Source organism: Salarias fasciatus, chromosome 4, assembly GCF_902148845.1.
Source record: "Salarias fasciatus chromosome 4, fSalaFa1.1, whole genome shotgun sequence".
Lineage (NCBI taxonomy): Eukaryota > Metazoa > Chordata > Actinopteri > Blenniiformes > Blenniidae > Salarias > Salarias fasciatus.
Window position 1 is genome coordinate 25,442,785 of NC_043748.1, and position 18,111 is coordinate 25,460,895.

Here is an 18,111-nt window from a genome sequence, read left to right on the forward strand (position 1 = left end):
AACTGGTAAGTTAGGTGCTAAATGAAAGCTATTTTTCATTTCATTTACCATTTAAGAGGCGAGCTACATATGGTGGCAGCTACCTCGAATTTGATGCTGTTTCTTCTGCAGATTGGGGGAGGGGGGGGGGGCTGAGTATTTTCTCAACATTCATGTTTTGGTTGTTCTTTAAAATGATTGTTCATACAAGAATAAAAACTAAAGTTCTACTGAAATAAATCTGTTGAAATGTCCTGTTTTTGTATTATGTTGCTTGGATGTCTGCTCGGGTTGGGCGGTATGAACAAAATCTTATATCACAGTATCAGAAATTTCATATCACGGTAACGGTATTTATCACGGTATGTATTTTTTCCCCTGAAAATTCAATTAATTGCTTAGAAATAACTAAAATGTCACATTTGCTCATTTTCCTCTTTTATTTTTTGAACTCCGGTTTATATAACTTTAATTATTTTTAAAAAATCACAACATGAAAGAAAAACAGACCTGAGTTTTTAGCGTCACTCCTGGAGCCGCTCGTCTCTGCGTCCGCCATTATGGCCCCACCCCTCCTGGACACGCTGGTGTTGTTCGCGAGCGCACCCTGTGTTTACCTGACCAATGAAACGCAGCGAACAAACCCCGCACGGCGTCGGGACACGCTGTGAAAATGCACAAACGCACCCAAACAATCCGGCGGTCCTGTTAGCGAGAGCAGACGACTGTCCACCGACTCAGAGAGCTGCAGCAGACATCTGCGGTCTCTCCGGTAGAAACGGTGTGGCAAAATTTCAACCGGTAAACGCTTTTACACCGTCACACGGTGTTATACCGTCATGCCGCTCAGCACTTATGTCTGCTTATGAAAAAAAAAGTACATTTATGTTTGTATAAGATACAGTTTGTTTAGATCACCCACAGTTTCCAGTCAATTCCCACAATTCCCATGGAAAGTTTCTAATTTGGAATATTTCCAAAATCCCCCAGCTTAACTTCCTATGGAAAGTTTCTGGAAATTTACCGGAAAGTTTCCGCCCCTTTGCAACCCTAGGCCCAGATGTCCAGAAAAACACTTGTTTGGCTGGATGTCCAGGTCTGCCCGCTGCTGGATGTGCGCGCTCAGAGTAACAGGAAACGGCGTCCCCACAATGGAGTTAGGTGTCGTTAGGAAGCCTCACACGGACAAAGTGCGGCAAACGAGGAGAGTTGGCTCGACCCGGGGAGCGACCGTGTTCTCCCTGCATCTACATCGAGCCGGGGTCGACCTCGGACCTCCTCCTCCAAGCGGCCTCGGCTCCACCCAAAAGTAGGTCGACCCAACGTGAAAAACGTGTTCACACTGTGGCTCCCGGCTCCACCACGGGCCGCTACGTCAGTTGCGTAGGTCCAGCCAAATACCTCTGGTGGGAACACGGCCTGAGACTTTACCACCGTACCTGCCTCCAGAACGAATGAAGAGCTCTGAACCCCGGCCTCTGACATGGTAACACGCCAGCGCTGTTTGATGCTCAGCCTCAAACGCTACATGCATGTCATCAGATGTAGGACTGACAGCACGCCTTTTCATCTGCATCTTTCAGTCTGGAGCTCAGCTGAAGCTCAACTCCGCTCTCCTCTAACACAAAGTTGGTCATCTTTGAAATCGACACTGGAGTCGCTGATGAGAGAAGGTGAAGTTTACAGGACTGATATGCATCGCCCGTGGAGGGAATAGAAATCAGCCTGCTTTCTGGAAATCAAAGCCAGAATTCAGGCCAGGTTGAAAAACACGTACTAAAGGGCTCGACAAGGGCGAAATCAAGACGGGCGGGGATCAAAAACCAGAGATGAGTGACAAGAACTTAGAAAGGCAGAAACGTCTTGACAAGAGCAACAGACGAGACGGAATGACAGCTGACAGACGCGCAGCACGCCACATAAAAACAAGAGGAACAGGGAAATTACTGAGACGGCATGCAGAGGCTAGACATCTGACGCGAGAGGGAGACAGTGAGAATACAACGGGAAACACCAAGATGAAGCACATCCAGTCAAAACATCAAGCACGTCTTGAGAATCACCCGTATTTCAAATTATTATTCAATCCTGGAGATCACAGGCACATCAGAGGCGTTATATCCTCTGATATCGTCAAAAATAGCGAGAAAAGTAAAAAAATCAAGCAACAAACAAAAAATACACTGATTTTTATTGTGATTAAATTGCGTTGGTTTCAGTGAATCGTGTTCCTTCTGGCCAGTAAACTGAAGGAGAACAGTGCTGAGAAACCAGAGTTATGGTGGAAAGTCAACAATGGAAGTCAGCTGTGAGCCTCTCAGGTCGCACAGCCGCTGTCTCTTTGGCTGAAACACTGGAACTACACAGAAGTTTCACCAACAAAGGAACTCTATTCAAAATCGAAATGAAAAAAAAAAATCCTGATATTGGCTCATAAGACTATTTCACCTAAGCCCCGTGGATCCGGTGGTTTTGCTTCATGGTTTATTTTGTGGTTTCACATTTAATTTTTAGAGTAACTTTCAGTCGTAAAGTTCAGTTCTGATAAAAATCATGACTTTCACACTCCACTTCTCTTTTAAATGACGCGCTGAGACGACGCCGTGTCAGGAGAAGACATCTGTGGTTTGTTCAGGTCACTTCCAGACATCAGTCTCTGATTTCCTCGTTCTGGTTTGTTCCACAGTGAAGCTACAGCCGTCACCGTTTGGACTCTGTTCTGTGCTCCACGTGCAAACGACAAGCGACGGCTGTTCCGCCTCCTGCCGTGTTGAGGCTACATGAAGCTCCAGCAGCCTCTGGTGGGGCGCAGAACCCGAGGGGCGGCGAGCCGACCGTGACGGCTGTGATTGGTCCTCTTTACTGCGCACTGAGACTCTCCGCATGCGATCCCGATGAATGTGGACTTTGTTTTAAACTCCAGAGTGGTCCATTCTGTTTTCATTCCCGTCCACTGGGCTTCAGGACGACGCCAGCACGTAGCTCGCCGCTACAGTCTGCGGCTTTGACCCTGGATAAATCCGGTGAACTAGCCTCCTTGGCTTGAGCGGACGGTCTCTGTGTCTTCTGTTGATGTCCTGATTCCAGTCCGTTCTGAGAAGGAAGAGCTGTATTCTGGGAAGAGGTGTCCTCCGTGGTTCCAGGGAGCCAGTCTGGTTTCTCCTCTCGTCTCTCGGTGGAGACACTTGAAGCATGGCGTGTTGAGCTGAGCGTCCTTCTGCTGTCCTGAGGAGACGCCGCTGTAACGCCGTCGGCTCCGGCTTCTCTTCTGTTCTTTCTTTGTGCGTCCTGCTGCTCTGTCCTTGAGCTGGACCACGTTCTGCTCGGAGAATACAGAGAAGTGAGTTTCTGCAGCTCTCCGGCGAGGCGGGTTGAAAAGCAGGAGAGTTGGATTCCTTCACTGGCGGAAAAACAAGCCTGAGTCGCTGTGAGCCGGTTTTTCTCTGTCCTCTCTGACCCGTCTTGGTTTGGTTTTAAACCTCTGGGTTATTTTTCGGACAGTTCATGAGAACGAAGCCAGAACTGGTCAGTCCTCCTCTTCGCCGGCTCGCCGTGACCGGCCGTCCTCTCAGGTTCGCTCCGGGTCAAGCGCCATCTCTCTGTGATCCTCAAACATGTCTGTCTGGGGAGAGAGGCATCAGCGTACAATCAGAACTATTTTTCCACCATCCTCCCGCCGCCCATTATCTCCTCTCTCATAATCCTCATATGGTTATCTTTTCTCTCCCAAATCAATGCTGAAGCGAGGGAAATCAGAAGAAGCCTGTAATAGGCAGAGTGGGAGAGATCGGGGAGGGAAACAAAGGAGGCTTCCCGGCTTCCCATTTACCGCAGCCCCGAGTGGTCCAGGCTTTGATTTTGGCAGGTCTGAAGGAAAAGACACCAAATCTTTGAAGCCGGTGTGTGTTAAACGATGCCTGTGAGCAGCCAGGTTGACAATCATCATCCATCTTTAATCCTGAGGACAATATTGTCATCTTTCCAAGTGTCTTGATACGCGAGCTAACCACATAATGCACGGCCTGCAAAAAAAAAAAAAAAAAAATCCATAGTTTGATGTAAAGTAGAGCAATGAAGGCCCAACTCTGAGTCCAGGAAACCAGAAACGATTCGCTTTCAGAGCAGAAGCACTGATGAAGCGCGGCGGAAACGTCTGCCTGGAAAAGCCACTCCGCAAATGAAGCCTCGGCGGCGTGTTGTTGTTTGGATGGTGCAGAGCGGATCGCACTGCACCACAAACGCGCTACCAGAGGCGCTCAGTGCGGGTTAATTAGTGCAGCGAGGAGCCGGCGCCACGCGCTTCGCAACGCAAAAATAAAGCACGGCTAATTATTACATTTCTTAAAATGGAAAAGAGGATTAATGACCTCAGGTAATCCGATGTCTCCTGCAGAAGCAGGTAGAGTGCAGAGCGAGAGCCCAGCGGCGTGTGTGTGTGTGTGTGTGTGTGTGTGTGTGTGTGTGTGATTGGTGCTCTGACTGCAGGAATATGGATTTATTAATAAATGCATTTCTGTGTCATTTTTTTCAATACATTCACTGAAGAGTTCACGCTGACTTCCTGCACGCCTCTCTCATCTGCGCCCGTTTATTTAGTTTTCTCTTCCTGATAAAAACCTCCAGCGGCAGCAAATTAACGCCGAGAGTGTGTGTGAGCGCCGGTCGCAGTGAAACCGGGTTTGAAATAATGAATCACGCTGAATGTGATTTGTACTCTGTTTCCTGGAGTCTTTACATTTCAGAGGGTTTGTTTCATTCTGGTCTGAACAGTGGCCGGATCAGATCTGTGGCGAGAAGCTGCAACTTCCTGTTTCAGACGGAGGCCGGGGACCTCTGGAGCCACCGGCCGCCTCTGCTGCACCAAACCACATGGAAACAAACTTGTTTTAGATTATTTCTAATGCACTTAAATTTACACACCAGACTCATTTTCAGAGTGGAAAAATAAATAAATGACAAAAGACAGCATAGCTGCAATAAGTAAATCAGTAAATGCAGCATTAAAAAGGCTGAAGAACGGAGATATCGAGAACTGCTATATATAGCTAAAGAAAAGAGATAAAACAGTTTAATAACAACTAAAGAAATAAAGTGCTAAAGTAAAACGACCAAAGACGGAGCTCCAGCTGCGACGCAAACAGCATCGACCACGAGACAAACATTTAAAAACGTTGGAATGGCCCCGGCTGCTGGGTTTTGAGTTACAGTGCTCAGAAAGGACCGTGTTGTACTTGGCGCTTTATTAACAAAGCTGAATTAAATTGAACTGAACTGGTTAAAAAACAGAAGAAGAGGAATGAAACGACTGAAAGCAGCTAAAAAAAGAATCATAACATGTTTCTGAATGTAAAACCTTCTGAGGTATTCCAGATGGAGCCTGTCGTTCAGCAGAGTGCCGCAGATTAAATCTCTTTACAGTCATCCAGACATTAGCTTTCACTGCTGAAGTCAATTACGTTTAGTTATTAACTCTAACTCATTGATCTGGTTTGAATTTGGTGAAGAGATAAAAGAGTTTCCAAATGCAGAAAGTTGTGATTAAAAAAAATGAAAATAATTCAACAGTTGTTCCAAACAGTTAAATACATGACGCTGTTTCATGTAGGAAGGCTGTTTGTTTGTAGCTGTATTGATATAAAGTATAAAGAACATTGAAACCACAGTAATTCCAGTGACTGAAATGAATCCGTTGTTAACCTGGTGAATAGTTTGTGATGAATGGATTAACTGTCAGTTTTACTGCAGACCTGAGAGGCTGAGAGAGGAGTTCACTGATTTAACATGTTGTGGTTTTAATTCTCTAAGGTTTCAGTCTGTTGCTGTTCCTCTCTGCGGAAACCAACATGAAGATGACTATTAAAGTCTCGTCTCTGGTCATTCACTTCTTTTAAATCACGTCAAGGTTACTTGGAGCCAGTTTTCATCTTTCAGCTCCAGAGTTAAAAAAACGTTCCTGAACTGTCAGAGTTCGATGCTTTAGCTGGATGAGAGAGAAAACAAGGACGGATGCACGGAGGGACGGACGGACGGAGGCAGAGTGTGTGTGTGTGTGTGTGTGTGTGTGTGATTCGGTGGATCTTCCTCTGTGGACCTTCTCCTCACCTGTCGCCTCCTCTCACACCAGAAGTTCCCTGTAATGAATGGAAAGTGTCCTAATTGTTTCGATCAGACATTAAGGTGCAGATCAGCCGGGTTTTATCTCGCCGTGTCGTCTGTTAGCGGCGTGCGCGATAATGTGTCGGCGGTAATGTGGCCCACAAGCTTTTAAGGCTGGCGGTCACCGTCAACAGCTAATTGTTTCCTCTCTTTAGGTTTCAGGCCAACTAATGAGCTGTGAGCCAGAGCCGCTGAGGGTGAGTACAGACACACACACACACACACACACACACACACACACACACACACACACACACACACAGACGCGTCAAGAGCCTGCTAATCGATAACATTCATCATCAGTTTGGTTTCATGTTTCCAAAGTTCATCAAACAATCGAAAGGAGTTTCAGACATCACTCATCATGTATGTCTACGTCAGTGTGTGTGTGTGTGTGTGTGTGTGTGTGTGTGTGTGTGTGCGTGTGTGTGTGTGTGTGTGTGTGTGTGTGTGTGTGTGTGTGTGTGTGTGTGTGTGTGTGTGTGTGTGTGTGCGTGTGTGTGTGTGTGTTGCACTTTGCGTTAATAAGGTGTTTTTCTTCTGGATTTGAAGCCAGATGAAGCAGTGAGAGTGGGCGCTCCCTCTGTGTGGTATTTTCTCTTCTGGACTCAAACAAAATGCAAAATAAAACAGCAAAAAATAAACTGTTTAAGATACTAACTAACTAAATAACTAACTAACTAAATAACTAACTAACTAAATAACTAACTAACTAAACCAACTCCTCCACTTAAACCAACAACGTACACAGATACATGAATCACCCTTCTATTGTGATTTATTTTTGTCTTGAGCAGAAACGGTGCATCCAGCACGATGTCAGTAAAACATCAGTGAATAACAGGAATCCTGACTCAACTCGTTTATTGATCCTTAATGAAAAAACTTCATGAACAGGCTGGAAATGACCCGACTGGACCTGGGTTTCAGTTTGAGGCTTGTCTGGAATACGACTGCTAGCACTGTGAATAATGATGCATTATTATTATTTCCACTGAGCGATGCTACATGCTAAACATGTTTAAAGTGTGACTTACACTCCTCTTGGCAGCTAGCAGGCGCTCATGGTGCGCTAACGCCGGCCGCACTAAAAACACAGAACAAGAAAAAAATATTGCTGATGTTGATGTTTCAGTTTGTTATCAGACGATGCTGATGTGCCGGTATCACCGCACATCCCTGATTAATAATAACAATCATAATGTCTTCCTGGACTAAATGAAGCCACATGGAAACCAAATTATTCATCATGAGAAGCAATAATTTACACATTATTTAATAAATTATCACAAAAGCAACAAATAGAGAGTGAAGCACAGAGAGAGTCAGAGCGGGCTCCGGAGTCTTTAACAAGACGTTCTTGTCATGAAGCCACCAATCACAGGCCTGCAGCTGATATGGATCCAGCCAATGAGTGTATCGATATCTAATCTGGAGGGAGAGAGCACTCTTCCTCTCTTCCTCTCTTCCTCTCTTCCTCTCTTCCCCGGACAGTTTTCACTCCTCCTCCTCCTCCTCCTCCTCCTCATCCTTCTTGTTTCCAGTCCATCCCAGCCGGCCCTGTATTGGCCCACGGGTCACATATTTAACACCCTGCAACAGCAGTTCTAAGACGACGTCTGAAGTTCATGATTCGCATTGGGTTGAGGTTGTAGCTTGGAAGTTGTTGGAATCAGTATTTTCAGCGTTTTAAAGGCACATCAGGACGAATCCTCAGATCGCAGCTCCAGCAGCTGAAATCAAGCGGAGCAGTTTATTCAGAATAGAAGGCCCGAGAGCGGCGCCGTTTGTATCTTCAGCCTGCAGTCTGATCCTGTTTTTAGACGAGTGGAACGATTCCCGGCTCAGACGGAAGCGGGGTGTTACAGCCCCGTGGGTTCATCCTGCCGCCGGACCAGATGCTGCGTTTTACCGTCAGATTAAATGACGGGAGTTTAGCGGCAGCGCCGTGCGCCGGGATCAGAGGCGCTCCTGGGATTATCGGCAAGAATTCACCAGGATACCAAACCTTTAACCCTTAACCTCCAGAAAGTGTTGTAAAATACTGTTCACACTGTTAATGGGAGCAGAGAACAAACGTTTCAGACATTTCTTTAAGCTCCCTTTGCTTCTCGTAGTAAACGTTAGAACGCGGCGTTGAATGGGTGGCGGTGTAACGCTGACGGCGTCTGTTCTGGCTGAATGTCTGAGAGGCTCGGCAGCAGCTGATGGTCAGCAGTCATTTGAGCAGAATGCAGGCGGATTCTCGGTGCTCGGCCCGTTTCGGGGTCCGCTCTGCGTCCGACCACTCCCGTCCGGCCGGCCGTCTGCTGAATGCGCTTCAGATCATGTTTCACAGATGAAGGCAATAACGCCGACACATCAGTCACAGCAGACCTTCTTTCTTTCGGAGCAGAAACTGCGAGCTGCAGCGTCTCCGGCCGTCGGTGAATCACCGACACGCCGGGAGTTCATTGACAGCGGGCCTTAAACAGCACATCAGCAGAAAGAAACGCCGTCTGGTCCAGTTATTGATCATATGATGTAAATGAACCTCAGAAAATGCATGCGTTGTTTTCCAGACTGCGGTGGACCCGTCGGGTCCATGTGACGTTATTTTTTTGATTTTGTAATGTTTGGCTGTCAGCCTGCTGTGTTCTGCCGGGTCCAGGTCTGGAGTCTGTGCAGCACAGTCGATCTGGATCCTGCAGGTCTCTCTGGACCTGCTTTCTGCACTGCTGCCGTCGCGGTGGAACAGGAGGGATCCGTCTCCAAACGGTTCCCGAGATCTACGGAGCATGAAGTCGTTCAAAATGTCTGGAACTGCTGGAACTTCCAGAGTCCCCCAAAACAAGTCCAGACCAGAATCCAGAGCCCCCCTCCACCTTTACACTTGGAACAGTCAGCCAGACAAGAACCTCCTCACTCCACCTCCACCTATAGTGCACATCAACAACAGTTCATTATAAATTGCAGTTATCATTTTTGTCGCCGTCCTGCAGGGCCGGGTTGGACCCTCAGCTGGACCCCGTCTAGTCCACAAGCTGCATCTTTACCAGCCCTGATGAACGCCTGCAGACTGCTAACGCCATAAAGTGCACCATGCAGTGTATGCTAATGTGATGTCGTCGCCATATGCGCCATGGCGGCGCGTTGTGCTCCCCTTCCTGGAGCGGCGGCGCCGGTGGTCTCGTCGTGGCCTCGACAGCCCGGATTCCAGACCCGGCGTCCTCTCTGTGCTTTCTGTCTGCACATGTTTTCATGGCTGCCCCTCACAATGACTGAATGTTTTGATGGAACGGGTCTGAAGCATCTGCATGATAAGCATGTTTTGGTCTCATTAGCGACTTGACAAGGGGCTTGAGAGTCGAAGTGAACCAGGAGACTCATTATAAATCTTGTAAATTGAGTACAGCTAGCTTATATCCACACTTAATGAGTCAGAGATCTGGCCTCTTGGCTGACTTCTCGCCTCGTGGGACTTTGAGACGAGCCATGTGTTTCATTGCCGGGTTAAGCGAACGATGACGATTTATTTATTTATTTCAATTTATTTCCAATAAGCAGTCACAAAGCTGAGGCATTAGCTGCAGTTCCCGCAGCAGTCAGCAGCGCCTGCGTCGGCTTTGAAGCCATGCAGCATAACTCATTAAATGGTGGCTACACTTTCGGTCTAAAAATAAACTTCAGTCTTAGTGTTATTATTCATGCCGTAGCATCTTATTGCAATCCCCTCTACACAGAGCTACCAGCCTATTTCATTTCTTTTTAATTGTCCACAGCCATAAAGAAATGAACAAGTATTTCCTTCAGGATAAAGGGGAAATGAGAAGCAGCTAGATTAGACTTTCAGACTGGATCTGTGGGTCATTTGCCCTTCGGGGCTTTTTTAACAGTCAGTTTTTCTGTCACTTTTTATTTCCATAGTCATGATGTGAAAATGTTATCACATCTATTCTCATTTTCTTTTTACGGCCATGGACCAGCATGAAATATAATTTCCATGACCCTACAAAGTGCGATCAAAGTGTTCCCAGCCCTTCTTTTTTGAAAGCAGGCGCATTGAGGGGACGCCATGTCCCGCCATCCCATAGAAAATTGTCACCTTATGCAGTGATACGGTAATCTGAAGGCTCCTGGCGTGATGTGCAATCTCCGTGAAATTATTAACCTTCCTTCTTTAACACGACAAACATTATGTGCCAAAGCATCCCCGCAATGAAATGTCTCCCATTCCGGTTTAGATATCCAGTGTTTTAAAATGTCCGGTTTGTGTCGGGTGTTTTTCACATGAATATCTGCCGTTTATCCGTTTCCTCCCATATTCTTCTGCTTCTTTATGCATGACATGATTATTCCAGTGATGCTCAAATACACAGAGGAGCATGAAGACGTTGTCAGAGGAGTCCAGTAAACAGCTGTTTAATCTGAAACCCGTCAGCCGGTCAGATAGATCCTCCACAGTAAGATCTCCATGTCCGCCACTGCTGGCGGAGCAGCGGCTTTGTTTCGTTCCCTGGACCACGCTGCGTTACGACTCCTCGATCTGGCCGAGCCCAGACGTGGTGCCCCACTGGGTTTTTACGCCGCCCTCTCAGCCAGACTGAATCACCCAAACAGGGGTGGCTAATTACCACTCCACAGGGCCGCCCCCGGCCAAATGGAGGCCCTGAGCTCCGGGAAAGCCCAGGCCCTTCGGCCACCGGCCACCTTGCTCCTATCCTTACCTCTTCAGATCAGAACGGGATGACTCTGCTCATAGATAAGACGCTCTGTCTCGGTGAAGTGGCCCTCCGGCTCCCCTCGCCCCCCTCCCGGAGCGTCCTGTCCTAATGAACGCTCACTGGGCTGAGCTGTCGGCTCGCTGGGGGTCAGTCTGATGACTGATTCACTCATTAAGTTCAGCCCAAGTTTCATCAGTTAGGAAGTCAAATGGTTATTTTGGTCCGTTTGACTTAATCATCCATTATTAGAATCGGGTTTTGTCAACGGCACGTGCTCCCGTGAGGGCAAAGTCATTTCCAGCAGTCGCGACCTTAACGGGACATTTAATGTCTGCTGCTGAAAATAACCCAACGTCCGGAGCTTCTGCTGCAGCAAGGGGCCGCTCGGTGTGTCGCAGACGATTTCCAACCTCGGGATTTGTCACCGTCTCCTCACCTGAGCAGGTGGCGCGTCTGAAGCTCTCGCTGCAGTTTGGACTGTGGTGCATGATGGGAATGCCTCCTCGTGTTCCAGGCCTCACCCACCTGCAGCCTCTGTGTTTGCAGCACATTTGCTGGTGTGTTGAAGTGAGGTGCTTGGGGAACAGAAGTCTAAACTCAGTAAGGGGAAGTATTGAATAGGTTTAACATTTCTGACTGTTGGCCCTGAACAGTTTCAGAGCTGATTACCGGACTAATTCACTCTTCACCACAGGATAATCTCATGAGACATAAGATAATCTGACGCTCTCCGTCCTCAGTCGGGACAAAATCGTCTTCCCGTCCTCAGGCTGCAGCCCTCAGCCGCTGCTCTCCTCCATGCTCCCTGCATGCCAGTCACTTCGGTAACTTCACTTCCTTCTCTCGAGGTTCTCCGGTGAAGTTCAGTCATTTCCAGATTCATGTCAGGCTTCAAGCCTCAACAACAGGAACTCATCAGTCGCTGCAAACTCACGTGGACGGCCTGCCTCTGCTCTCCAGCTGGATCCTTCGTTCTTCAGCCTGCATCTTCCAGTGCTGCAGCCTGGCTGCCATGCCACTTCATGTTTCATGCATTTCCTTTTCCACCCCACTCACCACCTCTGGTAGACTCTTAGAATTCAGACGTTGCCTCTGTGTCTCCTGTCCAAACAGAATGTTAGTTTTTCTTGTATGTTTTGAAACAGTCCATGATTTTCTGCGTTTCTTGACCGGGACTCTCTTGAAAAATAGATTCTTTGTCTCGTTGATATTTCACTGGTAAAGTCAAATATTAATAAATAAGTGAAATAAGCCTGCTTATCTCAGGTTTTCCCCAATCAGGTACGAGGGGTCCCAACAGATTTCCTGCCGTTGGGTGAGAGATACTCTGCAGTCTGAAATGTGATGAAATTTAAGGTGGAAGGGTTGAAAGCACGGTTTCATGAGACTTTAGGCGGCTGAAGTGTCAGACTCCTTGGATGTGTTTCAGTGAAAACATTTGCCTTCATGCAAAGAGTTTCAGCATCAACTGCACCAAAGTGTTGCAACATATGCTCACGCAGTCCTCCTTATATCCTCAAACTATCAAGCACAGAGAATACTTTGACATAAACAGTGCAACTTGTGATAAATGCAGAAAATGGGTCTGTTTTACACTGCAGCCGAAAGACTGATCAGCACTGCCCAATCAAAGTCATTCATCAGCCTTTAAATCAGCCATTGACAAAAATGGAGCAGAATTACTTAAGATCCTGCAAAAAAACAAAAAAACAAAAAAACACATATTACATGCTCCTGCAAATATTTAGAGCTCTGTGCTCCGAGTGTGCACATCACACCCAAACAGCATTCAGTATTCAAATAGTGCTGAAAGAAAGAAATGTGAACTTATCAGAACAATGAAGCAAAAAGAAATCAAATGTGGCAACAAAGAAGAAAACTCCTGGTGAGTTATGAGTCCAAACTGTGAGGAAAAGCAAACAACAAAACAACAATCTCCAAAGAACTTTGATTAATGAAGAGACCGACGAAGACACCCCGGAATAGCTCCTGGAAAATCTACAGATAAACGTCATTGAGGGGCAGCTGAAGAAAGGTCTCCACACACACACACACACACACACACACACACACACACACATACCCAACCCTTTTAAATCAGTCCTTCATGTTGCTGAAAGTTAATTTAAGGTAATTCTCACTGTTTATTATAACAGAGGTTCCACACATCGATCTGTTTCTTGATCATCTTTAACCCGCAGTGGCTACTTTAAAGAAACAAGACAAACCTGTAAATCTGATCCCGTGTGTTGACTTGTGTAAAAGATATAGATTAGCAGGATATGGAACAGCGGAGGGTATTTTCCCCTGAAAGCTCCCAACAAATGGCAGCCGGCGCCGAGAGGAGTTCACCTCAGTTAACAACTTTCATTATGAGAGCGACTTCAGCAGGAGATTTTCATAAAGTTGTTCTAAAAACAGCCTCCCTGTTGGCTGATATCCAGCAGCTGCAGCAACACTCCTTTATTAAACGGCAAACACCAGAATGTTTCCATTCATCACTTTAAAAATTACATTAATTGTGACTCTCTGAGATTTATACAGCTACGAACAGCTATTTACACTACAGCTGGGTGTGTGTGTGCGTGTGCGTGTGTGCGTGTGTGAGAGAGAGAGAGAGCATGTGTGCCTCCCTCCTCTCTCTAGTATTCACTCTTTCATTGTGCGGTGGTGTACCATAGCCTCCTGCTGCATAGAGTAGATTTAGTCATTAGGCTCTCCTCTCTCTCTCTCTCTCTCTCTCTCTCTCTCTCTCCATCCCTCTACTCTCTCTCTCGCTCATCCACACACACACACGCACACACCTACACGCTGAAACACTTACGCCTAATAAAACACACACGCACACACACACACACTCTTGTAGAGAAGTGGCGGCTAAGCGGGATTGTGAGAGGGAAGAGAGAGAGTTCCCGGCGAGGCGAGCGTGCTCCGGGGTGAAGCGAGGCTGGCGCCCGGCGGCAGTGTGATGCTGAGCTGCTGACGGAGGGAGACGCAGTCTGCAGGTTGCACAACTTGTGTACCAAGTGAAGGAGGAGTCTCGCTCGCTGTCGTCGGTGCTGCAGGGGGAAGCGCTCAGCCGTCCAGCCATGATGATGTATCTGTGGGTGAGTTGTCGGCTCGTGCGCTCGGCCGGGGACGCGCCGTACCGAGGGTCTACCGGCTCCGCCGCTGCAGCTGGAGGAAGTTTACGAGAAGATGCAGAGGTGTTCCTGCAGAGTTCGTTCTGCTGCAGACTTTTGATTTGTTTGTACGATCAGAGCAGAAAGCACAGCACCCGAGGAGAAAGTCTGCTCATTAGCGGCAGCCGGGCGGCTCGGCGTCGGACCGCGGCGCAGTCAGCAGGACCGGGCTGGAGCGGCTGCAGGGGCCACTCAGTCAGAAGCAGGCTTCACTTTCACATTTCACTTCATGCTGCAGGCGGCAAAAGCACTCTGCTGGCAGAGTGGAGTCTTTTCTTCTTTTCTTGGGCTAGAAAGCAGACTTTCTTTCTTTCTTTCTTTCTGTCTTTCTTTCTTTCTTTCTTTCTTTCTTTCTTTCTTTTCCCTTCTTGTGGGCAGAGAAATTATCAACACTTCGTCTTCGTGCGGAGCGACTTCCTTTAACATGAAGATGGGCAGTCGTAGGCTTCAATCGGAGGTTGCTCGGGGCAGCAGTTTTCTTTGAGTCGCCATTTTCTTCTGTGGAGAGAAAAGAAGAAATGCACAGAGTCTTAAAACATTTCTACCTCCCTGAAAGCCATGGTGCACAAATGCTTTTCACTAACACGCAAATAACTCTGCTTTCAGATCTTTATTAGACTTTTATTCAAAGATTTGATCTAAACTATTTGTAATTCTTGATGTTCAAGCATTTATCTTCAGCCAGGAAACTGGATATTGTGCAGTGTTTTTAAAAGAATCCGATTTTAGCCACAAATCTTCAGATCCAAGGGGTCATTTGATTTCATCAAAGAAATCATGCATTTTATACATAAATCCTGGAACATGTTTATGAATTCTTCTGTGCATTTATTCTTTTTGATGGAGATCAGACTCCTCGCTCCTTTGATACTGCGCTCTGTGCAGGAAGTATAATAAGCCCAGTTTGATCCTCTGGAGAGAAAGGATGGATTAAATGCAGGAATACAAGCTTGATTTCTTCCATATTTTTTAGTCGGTGATGCTCCGTGGAGACAAAGTTGTAGATGTTATATTCTATGGTCTCAATGTGCAGCCAGCCAACGCAAACAGGATTAGAGGGAGTGTTCAGCATCGTCTAATCTGCTTTTTGTTTGGTTGCTTTTTCTTTTGGCTGCTTCTTCTTCCTGTCACTCTACATAAATCCATTCCTATCAAAGACATTAGTACAACACAGCTGAAAACTGTATCCTCAACTTCAGCTAAAATCCAGATTACAGAGCATCTTCCTCCTAACATCCAGATTATAGAGCATCTTCCTCCTCTAACACCAGATTATAGAGCATCTTCCTCCTACACCAGATTACAGAGCATCTTCCTCCTCTGACATCAGATTATAGAGCATCTTCCTCTAACATCGAGATTATAGAGCATCTTCCTCTACTAACACCAGATTATAGAGCATCTTCCTCCTAACACCAGATTACAGAGCATCTTCCTCCTCTAACATCAGATTATAGAGCATCTTCCTCCTAACATCAAATTATAGAGCATCTTCCTCCCTCTAACACCAGATTATAGAGTATCTTCCTCCTCTAACATCAGATTATAGAGCATCTTCCTCCTAACACCAGATTATAGAGCATCTTCCTCCTCTAACATCAGATTATAGAGCATCTTCCTCCTAACATCAAATTATAGAGCATCTTCCTCCCTCTAACACCAGATTATAGAGCATCTTCCTCCTCTAACATCAGATTATAGAGCATCTTCCTCCTAATACCAGATTATAGAGCATCTTCCTCCTCTAACATCAGATTATAGAGCATCTTCTTCCTAACATCAGATTATAGAGCATCTTCCTCTTCTAACATCAGATTATAGAGCATCTTCTTCCTAACATCAGATTATAGAGCATCTTCCTCCTCTGACATCAGATTATAGAGCATCTTCCTCCTCTGACATCAGATTATAGAGCATCTTCCTCCTCTGACATCAGATTATAGAGCATCTTCCTCTTCTAACATCAGATTATAGAGCATCTTCCTCCTCTAACATCAGATTATAGAGCATCTTCCTCCTAACACCAGATTACATAGCGTCTTCCTCCTCTGACATCAGATTATAGAGCATCTTCCTCCTCTAACATCAGATTCTAGAGCATCTTCCTCCTAACATCAGATTATAGAGCATCTTCCTCTTCTAACATCAGATTATAGAGCATCTTCCTCCTAACACCAGATTACAGAGCATCTTCCTCCTCTAACATCAGATTATAGAGCATCTTCCTCCTAACACCAGATTACATAGCGTCTTCCTCTTCTAACATCAGATTATAGAGCATCTTCCTCCTAACACCAGATTACAGAGCATCTTCCTCCTCTAACATCAGATTATAGAGCATCTTCCTCCTAACACCAGATTACATAGCGTCTTCCTCCTCTGACACCAGATTATAGAGCATCTTCCTCCTAACACCAGATTACAGAGCATCTTCCTCCTCTAACATCAGATTATAGAGCATCTTCCTCCTCTAACATCAGATTATAGAGCATCTTCCTCCTCTAACATCAGATTTTAGAGCATCTTCCTCCTCTAACATCAGATTATAGAGCATCTTCCTCCTCTGACATCAGATTATAGAGCATCTTCCTCTTCTAACATCAGATTATAGAGCATCTTCCTCCTCTAACATCAGATTACAGAGCATCTTCCTCCTAACACCAGATTACATAGTGTCTTCCTCCTCTGACATCAGATTATAGAGCATCTTCCTCTTCTAACATCAGATTCTAGAGCATCTTCCTCCTAACATCAGATTATAGAGCATCTTCCTCCTAACACCAGATTACAGAGCATCTTCCTCCTCTAACATCAGATTATAGAGCATCTTCCTCCTCTAACATCAGATTTTAGAGCATCTTCCTCCTCTAACATCAGATTATAGAGCATCTTCCTCCTCTGACATCAGATTATAGAGCATCTTCCTCCTCTGACATCAGATTATAGAGCATCTTCCTCCTCTAACATCAGATTATAGAGCATCTTCCTCCTCTAACATCAGATTATAGAGCATCTTCCTCCTCTCCTTGATGAGTTGGTTGCGGTGTTGCAGGGTCAAACTGATTTCCTGAGAGGAAAGCTGTTTCGGTGGATGTGATGTCGTGACGTTGTAATAATTGCTGCGCCGACTGAAAACACCTCGAAGTGAAAAGCAGTTCCTGAAACGATTCTGTCCGCGAGGAGAAGCGGGGACGTTTCCGCTGACCCAGTGAGCCCGAGTTCAGCCGGTCTTGTTCCATTTAATGTGCTGGAAGCCGCAGGAGATTCGTCCTCTCAGTATTTATGGCCTCAACGCCAGGTTCCCCTGGAAGTGGGGAGAAAGCTAATTTGTTCCCTCAGTATTGCTGCAGAAACCCGACGCCGAGCCACACTGAACGTGTTGGCCGCCATTCACAGGGAACCTGCTGTGCCTCATTTGTGTACATGTAAACATCTGTTAGCGCCGTGCCAGAGCTGCGGTTTCACCAAAGGACGGCGTATCCTGAGGGCCGCCTGGGTCTGGGCCCCGGCTCCCGGAGCCCGCCGCTGCTCCAGCAACCCAAACAATGAGGCCGACTTCAGCACCCAGAAGCCCGAGCTCAGGAGAAACACTGTCTTCAAAACAACAGCTCCGAGACGAGCCGTCTGGAGATTCAGTTTTTTAGATTATCAAATAAAATGGGGCTGATTTATCAGACGCAGCCCTTCAGCAGATCATTGATTATCATTTATATGAAGTCTAAATGGTAAATTTCCCCCACTGAGATGAAAGCGTGGGTTTGAGGCGGTCCTCCCGTATCGTCTTGACCTCCTCTGAGTCCAAGGTGAAGACCGCTCCACTTTCTTCTGTTTACTCTGAGCTGAATGAGCAGAATCTGAGAGGTGTAAAAGACTAATGATGTCTGATATTCACTGAAGGTGGATAAAAGTCAAGCATCCCATCTCAGACAGATTGAGATTTATTGCTCAGCATGTTGACACACACGAGACGTGCTTATGTTTCCACCTTATCACTGACTTTGACAGCTGCCCTTTCTTTAAAACACCAGAACAAGAGTTTATTCCTCTCTGGTTCGTCTGTTATTTTATTTTATTGACAATCGTTTTTTTCA

At 46.4% G+C, this 18,111-nt stretch overlaps 1 protein-coding gene across 2 annotated transcripts in view; it reads left to right on the forward strand.

Annotated features, from left to right (window-relative positions):
* Positions 1–18,111, forward strand: part of LOC115387603 (RNA binding protein fox-1 homolog 1-like) — a 248,013-nt gene that overhangs the window by 75,515 nt on the left and 154,387 nt on the right. Inside the window, exon 3 of one of the 2 annotated variants that reach the window (XM_030090384.1) lies at positions 6,291–6,332. In XM_030090384.1, the coding sequence (XP_029946244.1) occupies positions 6,306–6,332 (27 nt within the window). In that variant the 5' untranslated portion in view covers positions 6,291–6,305. Of the gene's footprint in view, positions 1–6,290; positions 6,333–13,806; positions 13,946–18,111 lie in introns of those variants that run through there. The other variant, XM_030090385.1, reaches the window with a different exon arrangement.